At 36.6% G+C, this 15,256-nt stretch overlaps 1 protein-coding gene across 2 annotated transcripts in view; it reads right to left on the bottom strand.

Annotated features, from left to right (window-relative positions):
• LOC108753944 (ELKS/Rab6-interacting/CAST family member 1) overlaps positions 1–15,256 on the bottom strand; it is a 78,352-nt gene that overhangs the window by 13,657 nt on the left and 49,439 nt on the right. Inside the window, exons 5-7 of one of the 2 annotated variants that reach the window (XM_018495942.1) lie at positions 11,535–11,609; positions 5,272–5,439; positions 2,341–2,520 (exon numbers count right to left, since the gene is read on the bottom strand). In XM_018495942.1, the coding sequence (XP_018351444.1) occupies positions 2,341–2,520; positions 5,272–5,439; positions 11,535–11,609 (423 nt within the window). The remainder of the gene's footprint in view (positions 1–2,340; positions 2,521–5,271; positions 5,440–11,534; positions 11,610–15,256) is intronic. The other variant, XM_018495951.1, reaches the window with a different exon arrangement.

Raw genomic sequence — 15,256 nt, forward strand, 5'->3', positions numbered from 1 at the left:
GAAAACATTACAAGATACGTCATATAAAAGGCGAGTACGCGCAGAAACACACACACACACATACACACACAACGGCACGCACGCACAAACACACACACACACACATACACAACCACATGCACGCACAAACACACATACACACATACGCACATCACATGTCGTTCTAATCGACGACGGAACTACTGACACTCATTCGCATTCTCCTTTTCTGGCATTGCAATATTACGGGGATGTGACGACACGTCGAATGCATCCCATCACGTCTTTCAATCTTTTTCAATCGACAATTAGTGCTCGATACTTTGTGTAAGTACACGATGTGCACCTCTAATCCTAAAGGATCTCGCATCTGTTCCGACGAACATGAGAAAAAAAGGGAAGACCTTTGTAGTGTTTACGAAGCTGATGAAGCGATAATCAAAGGCAGAGACACTATCAAAGCGCGATCAAAATCATCGTCGCGAACAAAGAGCCAACAGATAACTGTAGCGCATTTTATCACCGTGTTTCATCGCAGGTGCTTTTTTTTAATAGGAGAATCTTACGGTAATGGCAGACCCAGATTACTCAAACTGCACAATTATATATAACGTATGACATTTTGTACATTTTTATTTTTATTGCACACCATATATGATTTTCCTTTTTACTTTATGCTACATTTATGCAAATTATCTCCAATTAAATGCAATCGCAAATACATTCCGCTTAAATCAGCACTTCCGCGTTGTCAAGAACGACATTAAAAATTTATCCTCGACGGGACAATCGTAATTTTTGTCTTGGGATTGTGGCCGTCACACGACGTGCGATCGATACCGATACCGAGTTTTACGTTTCGCAGTGTCAGCACGTACGTCACCCGTTGTGGGATCAGCTCCCGGAATTTTCTCAAAGAGCCGATTGCAATTCACGAGGCGATTGATTGAATTTCGTACTCGTACTCATGCGCATTCCATTCTTCCTCTGTGTGGGAGTCTGTGACGTGGGGTGTATTATTCAACTCTCCCACTAATTCAATCCTTTCGCTTCACATTATTATTGAATATACAAATAATAAATTCTCAAAAATAAATAATATAGCAAGGACAGACCAATAAAAGTGCAAACGCAGGTCGTTACGTGCAATAAAAACTTTTAAAACAATTATAATTATAAGGTTGAGAAGGTTATAATTATAAAATAATGATTCACATATCCCTCGTAGAACAGTTAAATGGCTCGTCATTGTCACTCGTGGATTGCTAGCCGTTTAACTTTTCTACAACAGACGTAAATCATTGCTCGATCTATGTTTGCTGAGGATGATTCCAAAGTGAGTCGAAACGTATGAAAATTTAGAATATTGCGATATTTTATAACATTATAACTTCTCAACCTTATAATTATAATTATTTTAAAAGTATTTTTATTGCGCGTAACGACCTGCGTTTGCACTCTCATTGGCCTGTCCTTGTTATATTAATTATTGTTATACGTAAAAATATTGTAGACACTAATCTGTCAATAAAAAGTAACAATGTGTTTATCAATTGTATTTATTGTATTTACATATCATTTAATTATCTGTGATTTCATTTTTTTTTATTCTCAATATGTAAATTTGTTGTGTTAAATTTATCAATGTATTGCCATGCTACATATACGAGTATGTGTCACTTATTCGCTAATCGCTTCTTCTAAAAATCGAAATATTTTTTAAATTTTCAAAGTTTAACGCTGACTTCTCTTCACATGCAGGAATCGGACAATAATAACGTCGCTATTATGCATACACGTTGCAAGCATAAGGTTTCTATAGTTTCAAGGAAGATAATGAGGAGAGAGAAAGATACACAATAATATGAAAAGCTTCTCTTCGCATCTTGCAACACTTTCCCTTAAAATGACAAATGATTAATTTTACAATCTGTACTAACATAAATATTTTCTTAAGCGCTAACTTCCTCTGCGCGATAAGAGAAAGCAGTGTTTGCTGGACTTGTCCGCTTTTGCATTTGCATCTTTCCTCAGACAAAGGATTAAACGCGATGCGGGATAAGGAATTTCATTTCGCAGAAGTTATCTACTTCGAACCGGCTATCTCCTCACATAATACTCACTCGTTCGTTAATTATGACTCATAATGAGATAATTCTTCGCGCTGCGATATGACTCTTGACGAATGCAAACCTTACGAGTTCGCGCGAAAATGGTAAAAGTGTGGAAAGTAGACGAAAATAGTTGAGAATAGATAATAAAATGAAAGTGAACGAAGTCTTTTGACGACAGAGTCTTGAGGAAGAAAATTCCTCAGCGAGGAAACTGGAAGTTCCTCAATAAATAAAGGAGAGAACTCACCTTGCGCTGCAGAACATTGATCTTGCGATCCTTGATGTCCATGTGATCCTTGATTTCTGTCAATTCAGTGTTTATGCGATTGCGCTCCTGTTGCGCCTGCATTGCCGCCTGCGTTGCCGCCTGCGTTTTCTTCTCAATCATTCGGTTCTTCTCCTCGAGTCGCTGTCGCATCTCCTCGACCTGCACATTTCGGAGCGGAGTGATAAAAACGAAATGTCACTGAGGATCGGTCGACGAGAGAAACCTCCAGGCGAGTTCAAATTGTGAATATTTAGCGCGCAATACGTACTACGCACGTACACGCGACGGAACACGAAGCGACATAAGTGAGGAAGAAAGGAAGGAGAGGAAAGGCGAGAGAAGCTCGACCTAGTTTTGCACGACAGCTTGGCCTTCCTCTCTTCGTCGGTGGCCTCTTCCGGAAACACGTGATTTGCCGTAGTTTTAACTGAACTCCTAGTCGTCGCGATTTATCAAACGGATGTGATCGTCGTTACTAAACTCATTTGGGAAGAATCCTTCTCGAAAAGTTCTTTCAAAGGTTTGAAAAACTTTTTTTAGTATTGTTGTTACTTTTTTTTATTAGTAACGAAAAGTAACGACGTTACATTTTCTTTAGTAACGAAACTGACTCCGTTACTCTTGTATCGTTACTTTTTATAGATCATGGACAATAAGATTATATAGTTAATAAACACAAAACTTTTTGCTTATTTTTGTTTCATTCACTATCCTCGCTTTAGCATAAGAGAACACTAAAAACTAAAATATCTATTATATAATAAAATATCACAGAAAGTGATTTATTGTGAAATATCATAGAATTAAACATAAGTATCTAAAATATTAATAAGTTTATTCATCGATTTGGATGAAATTAGAGTCATTCGATGCATTTTTGCACGAAATGAATGAATCTGATCAGATTTCCTTACGTCAATAATCATCAACTTTAACCATTAATCGCTCAGTTTACCGGGCAGAGCGACACTTATTTTTCTGCCAGATTCGTTCAAAAATACATCGAATGATTCTAATTTCATCAAAATTGGTGAGTAGGTCCGTCAATGAGTAACGATAACAAGTTACTTTTTACCGCAAATAACGCTACCAGAAACGCGTTACTTTTAAAAAGTAACTTTTCCAATATAGGATGTATAAAAGATATACAATTTGGAATAAAAAAAGAGGGGGAAAAGATGTTCAGTTTTTCATTATTAAATAAAGAGTAAAATTCCAAAAATGCATTTTGTCCAAAATTTCATTTTTTTTAGTTAGAAATGACGTAGTGTTCAGTGTTGAAAGATTCATTATAAGCTACTCTGAGATGTTCAGAGACACACACTTTATATAAATAGACTGCTGATTGAATGTGATAGAAAGAGATGAACCTGATTCCGAGCTTTTCCCTTGTTAATTCCCATATACGTATGTATGCGTCCTGTCTGTGTATCGCGTAAATTTACCTGAAAACACTAACGTTATTATTCGTGTGATTTATCTATGTGAGAGTAAGCGAACACAAATATGGCGCTGCCCAGCGTTGTCTTCAAATATGGAGACGAAGTCGTCTATATAGTATACAGAAGTCTGTGTTCAGAAAACATTTTTACATCATTAACTTATGTGGTGAAAAAAACATTGACATTTTGCAATGCATTATGTTTTTTTAACTAAAAACAAACAAAAATGCATTAACATTTTTAGCAATTGTTTAGCAATTTTGTTTAATATTTTACATTCTATTGATTAGTATATTGTTATTTTCTATAAAGTGCGTAATTTTCTTATGTATAGAGTTTCTTTTTCTCTCGTTTTTTTTAAATTACAAATTGTGAACAAAACGCATTTTGAAAGTATGTGCCTCAAAAATATTTCTTAGTTTTTACAAATTTTTAACTAATTCCAAATATAAGACAAAAATAAAATGTTAAAAATTTTTAATTGAAAATATAAAATAAGAACACGAGATTTTTGTACTTTTTATACTAAAAATTTGGCTTTCTCTCTTCGTAATTTTAAGTATCCTACAACCAGAAGATTACATCTTATAAGATGCTGGAACATTGAAAATCAAGAATTTGCTTTGCGAATTGAAAACAGGGATAAATTTGAATTAAAATAAAGTTTGCATCAAGAATTTTTCTTGTTCAATGATCGTTTTAGAATTCATGGAGTTGGCGTGAGATGGGTCAACATTTCTGATCACATCATTCAAATTCGATTTCGCAGCTTTGTCCTAGTTTTACTCAATGTTAGACCTTCAAAGAAATTTCTTAGCTCTCCGAGCTTGCTTTTAACTCTTAAAAGTATTAAAGGAGCATGTAAAGGCTGGGAAAATTAAACCAATGACTTCTTTATTTGAGGTAATGATCCTTCATCCGAGTTTCCGGATAACAGCATTAGGATGGTTAAGGAACTTTATTGCAACCACATGCTAGAGAACGTATTCGACAAATACCCGACATTTTAGAGATGCGGTCAGAAATTTGGTATCGATTTCGAGTCTCAGTTGTGTTCCAGTTTCGCATCAGTGTGAATAACAAAACCTGCGGTAAACTTGTTTACCGAAAACATATTTGGCAAATTTTTGTAAATTCACATATATTTTCTATCATAGTATTGAAAATTTTTTTGTTTCTGAAAGCAACGAAAAATGATTAACAAACTAGCAAATTTATTTCAAAATTCAAATTTATAAGTATAACAAATAGAATTACATCAGCATAATTAAACGAACTATTTCCTACACTTAAGAGAAAATTATTTTCTTAATAACACTACAATTATTTGTCTTAAATATGTCTTTAAACCTCTTTACAATTTTGCAATAAATTACAAAATTTAACTACATAAAAAATAATATACGTATGAGAATTTATGCCATTACATTTTGTAAATAATACAAAAAAAAATCAAAGTTACACTTACATCAGCTTGCAGCATATTATAATGTTCCTCCTTGGCGCAGAGTGATTCCTTGAGTACGGCGATGTGTCTTTGGTAATCCTGATGTTGCTCCTCGAGAGTCTTCATCTTTGCCGACATTGCCAACAGCTCTTGGTCTCGTCGCTGTACCTCCGTCCGGAGCTCGTCCAGCTGCGAAAAGATTCGTCGTCCAGGCGAGGATCAATCCCTGAGCTCCGTCCGTGTTGGCGATGACGACGACGACAACAACAGACGACGTAACGACGATGGCGACGAGCGACAGCGGTATTGAAACCGACTGTAGGCTCTTCACCATGACCGAGTACGACGACGATGATAACCTCATCTAATAAGGATCAGGCAAGGATGCGCGCACAAATGTCTTCTTTTAATGCAAAACCGTGGCTATAGGCTCGTTTGGATATTTCTAACTTAATTGATGACAATGAGTTCTAATTTAGCAAAGGCGACACAACTTTCAAAACAAAAAAATATCAAAAACTATCGAAACGCGTGATCGTAATTTATGAGTCTTTTTTATTAAAAAAAAAGATTTAAATATTTCCGATTTATCAAGTCCTTTAACTCCAAGAGTTAATTGAAAAAAAATTGTAAATCTAATTTATTCTTAAATTCAATAAAATAGTAGACAGTATTCTTCAATTTTTTTCGATAATATTACAATAACTTTAAAAAAGATCTTTTATGCACTTATACAACACACTTTTCGTGTCTGCATCGTGTTGCCGCATATCTTAAATTATTCCTGATCCAAATTGCGCGCGAAATTGGTTTCCGAGCGAACAGCCTTGCGGGATATAACCACGAAGTTATTTAATTGCCGTTGGACTTTGACACGAGCCGCTCTTGAGAAAGATCGAGATTACTTTAATTAAAATTACGTCGACGTAGATCGACTCTGCAAGAGGTTTTCACATCGAAAATCAAAAATCAAGTCGCATTGTCGTCCTACTCCATTCCATTGCTATTTTTAGTTCATTTATGCGCCTTTCTTGATTTCTAAAACGGATTAATAAAGAAGGCTAACATTCGAGCTATTATGATCATGACCTAATTACAAAGTCAAACAAGAAACTATGTGTGCGAGCCAGTTTCGGTCGAACCTAAATTTATAAGAACAATCCGATCTCTTGAACTTTGAGCTCAAATCCAAACTCTATTAATAAATTCTTAAACTTTTTACAGCATTGTTAATTGTCATTAATCGTAGTTAACTAACTTCCCTTTCTAGCTAAAACTTTCACAGCTAAAACTAATCTAAAGAGGAATGAAGTCTCGGGCTGAGTTAGTTAACTCACTGGAATTGATCGATTCCATTGACCAAACTGACTGCCTGGATCACAGACTTTCTTAGCGTAATAATTATTAAGAGAATCTAGTACAAAAGTAATAAAAAAAGTCAAGAAGGAAAAAAAACGTCGTCGTCGTACTCGGATAGGATTTGCACGAAGCATGCAGCGTAATTGAGGCCAGCGATACAAAATTACAAACAGTGTTTCTTAGGAGTGTAAAAGATGCACATGTATATATATATTTATTTATACGTATGGATTATGCACATTCGTATATAAGTAAATATATATGCACACACGTGTACACACACAGCAAAGTGTGCTGGAGACATATGACAGAAAGAGGTGTAATCTCACGCGCACGCTCGGGGAAGGGTAGAGATATTCGGGATATGTCACGTCGATATGTCTCTTTTATTTTCGTGTACGTACCTACGCTCGTCTACTCTGGGTTGCCGGCAGGCCGCGTGAAAAGACTCGTCGCGACATATCGTCAGAATGCGAGATCTCGCGACGATCTTAAAGCAGAGTCGTGATAAACGCAATACAGCTACTACTGACTAATCACTACGTACGTAAACGCGATGCGAGCGAGATCGCGATTCCACGAGGTCCTCTCTGAGAATTGCGTAGCTTCGAAGTTTCGACTTTGAGCCAAAGAAAATGTCGGCTTAATTAAAGAATAATTAGTGCTTGAAAACTTAAATTCTTTTTCCTATTCTAATTCCTTTATTGCGAATTTTAATGTAAGCTTTGCTTTCTAAACATGATTTTTTTAGATTGTAATTTTTACATATAAAAGGAAAGTAGCTGCCGTAACTAAAAATTATGTATATTTAGCTAAATGGTAGCTAAATGTAAAATTGCCGTAGTTTATAAATTTATAATAACGACAGCAAATACATTTTGACAAATCAAGATTAGCTATGACAAAGATATTTGTTTTTCATGCGATAAATTATATATCACTGCAATGTGTATTAGTAGCTTTTCAATATACGCTCTAATTTTTTTTAGCCAAACATATGTCATACATATAGTATAAATACAGAGTTATAATAATTCCTTTATTTTGCATGAAGATGATTTCAAACGTAAGAAAGTATCCAAATTAATTACGAGAATCTAATTCGCACGTAGCAAGGATAGAGGACCTCTGTCATGCGTCTCATACTATATCTAGTCAAGACACCAGATGAGAAACGAGCGAATCGTTATTTCTTGATTCAGATGCAAAGACATTTGAGAAATCTGCGTCTGCACTTGAGAGAAGAAATTCAAGACGTAAGTTCGCTCTCATCCAGCGTCAGCTATCGATTTAATCGACAGCGGCTATCATGGCATCCACGACGGTGGCAATATCGCCCCGCATCAATCATCAAAATCATCGAAGTGACGGAGGGTGCGTACTCCCTCGCCCCGACGACGATGACGTCGATGATTATCTACGATGATTATCTACGGTGTCACTAGGTCGCACACACGCACGCACACGCACACAACGATTCTGTCGAATGATGTTGACGAAAGTGAACGAAAGTCCTTTGTTTCTTTCGCTCTTCCGACCGACATGGGATGGATGAGTTTAAATGATGGCGAGTCTGGGAGAGTAACGGTCTTCCTCTAAGAAATCATTGTCTAGAGACCGGTGTGTAAGCTTTTTTTTTTCTTTTTACATGAGATGCGTGAAATGATGATTGCGAAACAGTCGGTCAACGATTCACGCCAATAGGAAGACAGAGTTTGAGAAAGAGACAGAGACAGAAAGAGATATACAGAATAACAAGTACAGTGGCTACGATATACATCGAAACACTCCGTTACGTAATACGGTAATCATGTAGATGGAAACAGAGAGGGAAGGATGGTGGTGATTGTGGTGGCGGTGATGATGATGGCTCGGAAGAGCTTCTTGGGCGGGTGAAGAATTTCCTTACCTCCTCAGAAAGCTAGAATATTGGGGCACCACGTTTAATAATGCTTCGCTCACCACAAAGGCCGTCCAACTCCGCCATCCCTCTTCCGAACGTATGTCCGCTCGTTTTTATGTCCTTATCTTAGATGTCTCGAAATCTACGAGCTTAATTATAATGACAGACTCCTCGGCGAATTCGGAGTCAATTTTTCGTACGAGAAAAATTTCAAAGCACATATTTTTATATGCAATGTTTTAATATTTTTATCGAATAATTAAGTAATTAAATCTCTAATTATGGAATTGAGACAGTTAAGCTCACTTGAATTTAAATATGTAATGGATTTTTATTATACGAAGGAGTCTGGAAATTTATATTTTGAAAAAAATTTTTCATCTTTTTATATCAATACTACATGACTCATTCCAAGAAAAGAAAAATCTGCTTCGAATTAGTTAAAGAGTCTATTGTTAAAATTAAGATCGAAGAGGTTTTGGGACATACCCATATTATAATTCAATATCTTAATTAATTAAAGACCATAGTGAGCTTATTATTTTTTATCTTAACTGAATTTTTAAATCTGTATTTAATTATTTTAGTAATATTGGCGATAAGAAAATATTCATTTCGACTATCAGAAGAGTTCTGCGGAATTGGGGACTGCCATCCATTGCTGACTTATCGCTAACTTAGCTCTATCTTAATTGTTAGTTGTACCTTAAGCTCTATTGGGCAAGAGGTGGCATTTATTTCATCTACGAGTCACGCGATTAAATTCATTACTTTACCTTTTTTATCACTTATATTCTATAATGAAAACAAACTTGGATCGGAAAGCCGCGCAAAATTAATCTACGTCAATTTCGTTTTCAATTAATGTAACTCAATTATTGATGCACGAAATGAGAGCAGATCCTTATAGAACAATACATTTATTTTATATCTAACAATAGCATGAAAACTATTTTAAATTCCTAATAATGCAAATAGATAAAATCGATACTATGGATAATAATTCTATTTGCAACGACAATTTCTTACTTTGATTTTAAATTACAATTAAATTTTCTTGCATTTTTCCAACAATTAATCAAGACTACATTCATTACATTTTTTATGATGTGAAATTTAAGTTTTAAATTCTCTATGCACGCAAACATTCTCAAGATAGACTCTAAACTCTTTGGACATAAACCAAAGGACTGCAGTCATAAAAAATACTTTCTTTCGACTGAAAAAATTTTTCAACGCGACAGGACTCGCAGATAAACTAAATGATCCTCTCCGTCTCACTCTCGTAGACGAAATGCCGAATTAGCGGGCTCTCCCGATAGGTAATCCGACGTTCGTGGACCTTCGCGGACAATGATCGTCATCCTGATGTCCACGTATGTCTTATTCGCCGAACGGGACGAACGGAGCTGACAGCTAGATGACAGATGCAGATTCTCTGCGCGCGCGTGCAGCATGCATATAGCGTCTTAAGAGTGAGGCCGGCTGGGTGTTAAAGAGGTTTGATAATATGGGCGGGGGGGGATGGCATGCTTCTTTCTAATTGCGACACCAATCCGGTCTCTATGGATGAACAAGAAGTAAAGGAGATAATGCAAGAGAGGGATCACGAAACAATGACGGCGGATAATTCGGCGGATTTTGTATACTTGCCGATGATGAGTGCGAGGCAAATCGCACGTGATCAAGGCACGTGATCGCCCTCGCATTAAAATGGCGCGCTCTCTCGGCGCGACCACTTTTTCAGATCTTCGCGTAATTGACGACGATGATCAAAACAATCACGATACCGCGAGTAAACAGATGAAACGGAAAAAGATGACGCGATCTCACCGGGAGAGCTTAGACGATCATTCAACGACGATAAAGGCGATGTTGGACGAGCGAGCTTATGGCGGCTCCTCGCGACTGTCTCTCTCTCTCTCTCTCTCTCTCTCTCTCTCTCTCTCTCTCTCTCCCTCTCTCTCCCTCCTCTTTTAATTAATAAAAAAACCTTCTAAATTTATATCACAATTAATATGTATTTAGTAGAAGATTTTTATAATTTTGTTTCAAGTATGTTTTACAATAATTTGTGATCAAAATAATTATATAAGATATATAATTAAGAGATTAATTCCTAATGACTTGATTAACGTCATGAAAGAACAGCGTCGCAAGGAGCCTCGATGAATAGCCCGTAAAATGTCGATGATGAGGATGACGACGATGACGACGTGAACGATAATGAACATCTGCTGCGATGACTTACACTACAACCACGTAATTCCTAACGATTCATGCAACATGCACTGGACCTAAGTCCCCATGCGAGTTGCACGACTCGAAGAGAGACGATGATCATCATGGGAGCTACCGAACAATCTATCTCGTGCGATGATTTTTGCGCGTATGTGTTTCATGTACAAGTCTGCTTCGACTAATTTGTGATTCAATGACTGTGAAGAGATGAGCACGAACCCGCGATGATCAGAGAGAATGATTTGTAGCGACTCGAAGATCCATATTCGATCTAATGACATGACAATCGCGAAGTTGATGAAATTACTAATGACTATAATACTTTTGTATAAGATTGACTGCCAGTAGTCGAGAACTGCAATTATTCAATTTTGAGGAATGAAGATGAAGCAAAGAATGTGAAATGCGTGACATAATGATTGATATTTGATTGATCGTTTTGTGTCGCGTGGCAGATATGCATATGAAATTGTAAATTCTTTTGAAATAGGAAATTATTGAATAAGGAAAGGATGAGGAAAGAATACTCATATGTAAACATTGTGAACTGTGAAAAAACATAGGAAAATGTGATTTTCTTTCTTTCTCTCTTCTTTTTTTTGTCATGATCGACTGTTCATGTTAACATAATTATCTTCGTCGATGTTGTTGTAATTTTGATTAGTTACAAAAAAACATAAAAATAATTCGAATGTCCGATAATTTTGTCGATATGATTTGATCGTTTGAAGATGTGATGCTAATAAAATAAAAATATAAACTTGCGACGAAAATGGTTTACCAATATTCGACTCGTATGTTGAGATTTTTGCGTTTGGTATGCAAAATGCAGTCGTCTCATCTGCGAGAAGTCAACCTGCGCAAACAAATTCACATCCACCATTTAACTCTTTTATAAATTTAATTTAATTTTCTTCGTCCTTTCGAGACGAATGTAAGCAAAGAAAAATGTCCTTTGAGCGCAAAAGCGTTTGCCATAATCCCATTTCTAAACTGCCATCTTGAAATCATCATGTTGCTAGCAAAGCCATAAGATGGGGGAATTACATAATTCCAATTAAAATTATATTCTAAAGTAAATAAATGTTTATAAAATAAATATACGCACTTATAATATTTTTACATAACGCAAAACGTGTTTAGAAGAAAACCGCCGTTTGAAAGAATTTAGTGTAATATCAATTACATTATATTATTTTTTACAAATTTTAATTAAGGTTGATTTAGAATAAAACGAGCTGCGATGGATGCATCGTTGTAATGGCCAAAATAAATTGGCCAAAAAAAAAAAGAAAAAGAACAAAAAAAAATCAATGATCTCTCTTCTCCTCTGTGCGAGATCTATTGCAAATCCAATGAATCCTCGTATCAGCCACCAGGGTGTCGAATCTGCTGAGGATTTTAAGGAGGATCGGCTTTACGGCACGCACCGCGGAAACAGAGGTTGGCAACGCGCGAAAACAAATTCTCCTCCTCAAGTTTTTTCTTCATCACATTATTATTATCATCAGCAGCAGCAGCATGGTTATAACAGTTTTCAATATTATAATTCCGGTTTTTTATTATCACGAGAGTGTATCTCGCCCGTCTCCTCAGTTTAGGAGGCGCAGTCCGAAGAGGATCGTTCGTTTAAAGCTTTAAAGATGAGGCTGACCTTGCGAGCGTGTGAAATTCAGAACGTTCGTCTTTCGCACGAGTAAAATCGCGAAACGTCGCCGAGGCACCGGGTAACATATCTGGATTGTCGAAAGAAGAGGATCGGTTCCCCTTGATATTGTATTCCCGGATGTCGATCGTCGCGGTTTTATCCTGGATACAATAGAATAGGCAGAATTGGCTATCTTACAATAAGTCATTACTTCAGCCTTAAGTTTTAAGCTGTAAGAAATTGACCAATCATAGTCGATTATTCTTCTCACATTCGATTGGTCAATTTCTTACGGCTTAAGACTTAAAGCTTAGGTAATGGTTTATTGTGGAAAACCCAGAAGGGATGAAGAACGGATCAGTCACGGTTATACCCAGCTTGACCAGTAAGTGCATTTCGCAATCGTTGCAATTCGAGTTCGACCGAATTGCGATTAATTAATCGACGCCCTGGTGTTCTCATCTCCGCGCGGACGTGGCGATCGCCGTGTGTCGGACTCTCGCGTGTTACACCCGGATGTATCGCGACACGACGTCTTACGATCTAGTATACACAGAGAATAGAAAAATAAGGATTGTCACAACCTCAGAACGCGCGCACAGCCTCGGCGAGCGGAAGGATCTTTGGAAACATTTTGAGCGTGGTACGTTCGGAACAGAATGAGAGCTTCTTGACAATCGCTTGCGTTAGAAGCACTCAACTCGATCTGATACATTATACATTATGCAGCTATGGCTAAGTCAGGTATAACCTGTAACATGCCCCAAACATTTCGGGAGGAAAGAGAAGGTTGATTGGAGAAAGGAGTGCATGGGATTAAATCGCTGTGAGCTACGAAAATATTATTTTCGGCGGAAGCTTCAAGTATACTTTTCTTTTTCTTCTTACCTACACACGCATTGTACACGCATACGCATCTTTACATATATATATATATGCAAATGTGAATACAGGATCTTCATATACATATATATTTACAGATGCATGTGTATGCATATTAATATATATATTTATATATAATAGACCTTTCTGCGTGCCATTCGAATAATTTCTCTCTTTTTTGGATAATCACTTCTTTCATCTTCGATTTCTCGCTGCGTGTTCGCAAACAAGATCAACATTCATATAATAGACATTTTAGGATTTCAACAGTATTCTCATAAATTCACGATCTAAAGCCTATAAGAATTTTAGGAGTACGCATGGTTTTTTTAACTGTGTCGTAATAGAAGCTACCGAAATATACACGACTTTCTCATTGACTTTCTCACTGCGAAATCCAGAATCCTCGTGACAAGGCTCCCTCTTGTCTCGCGCTTCTTCAACGCTTTTCCATACATCACCAGTATCTAATAAATGTTCTTGGATAACCAGAATAATTAGTTCTTCGGACATTTGGGTATATTTAAAAGAAAAAGTATCCAAAATATCTATTAGAATATTTCCAATATAATATCTTGTAATAACTAGAATTTTAGATGTTCACCATATAACGTAACTGTTATTCGCTTTCTTTTACTGTGTCAAAAATATAATAATAATGTAAATATTATTATATAATTCGTATTACTTTATACTGCTTTCTTAAGAATTTTGAAAGACGCGATTTAAAATTCTATTAAATAAATTATGTAAATTTTTTTTAGATATTTTTATTTAAAAAATGTTACTTTAACGTTACTTGAACTATTAGCAATATACGCTTTTATTCATGTTTCGTATTCAAGGAAGCAAAGAAATCTGAGTATCGCTGGTCTCTTGATATCCAAGAACATGTCTGACTACATATGTCCTATTCCACTTTCTCCGCGAACCGCGTCGCGGGAGCAACTAGCTTTCTTCTTTACTGCCCTCTGGAGGGCTATTACTGAAAGTTAGCGGAAGATCAAAGATCGTCCGAAAGCTTATCACGCTATAAACACAGAGGGATTTTTCGAACGACGCATGAATGTCTGTGCATCTACAGGGTGCAACCTGGGAATTCCTCGCATTAGAAATGAATCGCGTGTTGCGCGGTCTCGAAACAGAGTTCGCCGAAGAAAACTTCACTTCGAGGAAGTGATAACTTCAGACCTAACACGCACGGATTGCGTCTGTTCTTTCAGCGAAGCTATTTAATTCTTCAGTAAATTTCTTAAGTTAGCCTTTCATTGACTTAAGAATTATCAGCTGTCATAAAATATCTACGTCAATATTGTGCGCACAAGCGGGTTTTTATTGACAGATACGTTGGGACTTCTCGGAACTTCTGAAATCTCGCGACTTAAAACCTTATAAAATATGAAAATATATAATATTAATGCAGTATACTTATATATAACTTTGATTTTAACATTCCGTTTTAAGATACGTTGTAATGTTAGATATACTTTGGCTGGTGATGGTTCGGTAACTTTTAATTATTAAAAATTCTTATCATCAAAAATTCCGTTACTGACGCTATTTTTGAATTCTGTCGAAATTCCGTTTCATCCGCGAAACGCGCGTACTTTTCCATCGCGAGGCGTCTCACGTAACGCTCTGCACTTACACCTGTCACTTAGGATTCACCCTGTTTACCTATGATATCTAAGTACAATTGAATCAAAAAATAGAGAACTCTTCTGCGTTTCAGGATGTCGCGTGACGAGAAAAAAAGATGTCAAAGTGGTAAAGAAAAACAGGTACGCTTTAAAGTATTGTATGGTGGTGCACGTGCGATCGACGAGAGTCAGTGAGAAGTAAAACGACATTGGTCGGTTCCGCAGGGTTGAACTATGGGATACACTTACGATGATATCGCTTATTTTACGTTATTCTCAATCCACTAATGATTCCTAGGGTTCCTTCAGGAAGGAAGACGAGTTAGTAACAGT

The sequence above is a fragment of the Trachymyrmex septentrionalis genome, unplaced genomic scaffold (assembly GCF_001594115.1).
Source record: "Trachymyrmex septentrionalis isolate Tsep2-gDNA-1 unplaced genomic scaffold, Tsep1.0 scaffold115, whole genome shotgun sequence".
Taxonomy (NCBI): Eukaryota; Metazoa; Arthropoda; class Insecta; order Hymenoptera; family Formicidae; genus Trachymyrmex; species Trachymyrmex septentrionalis.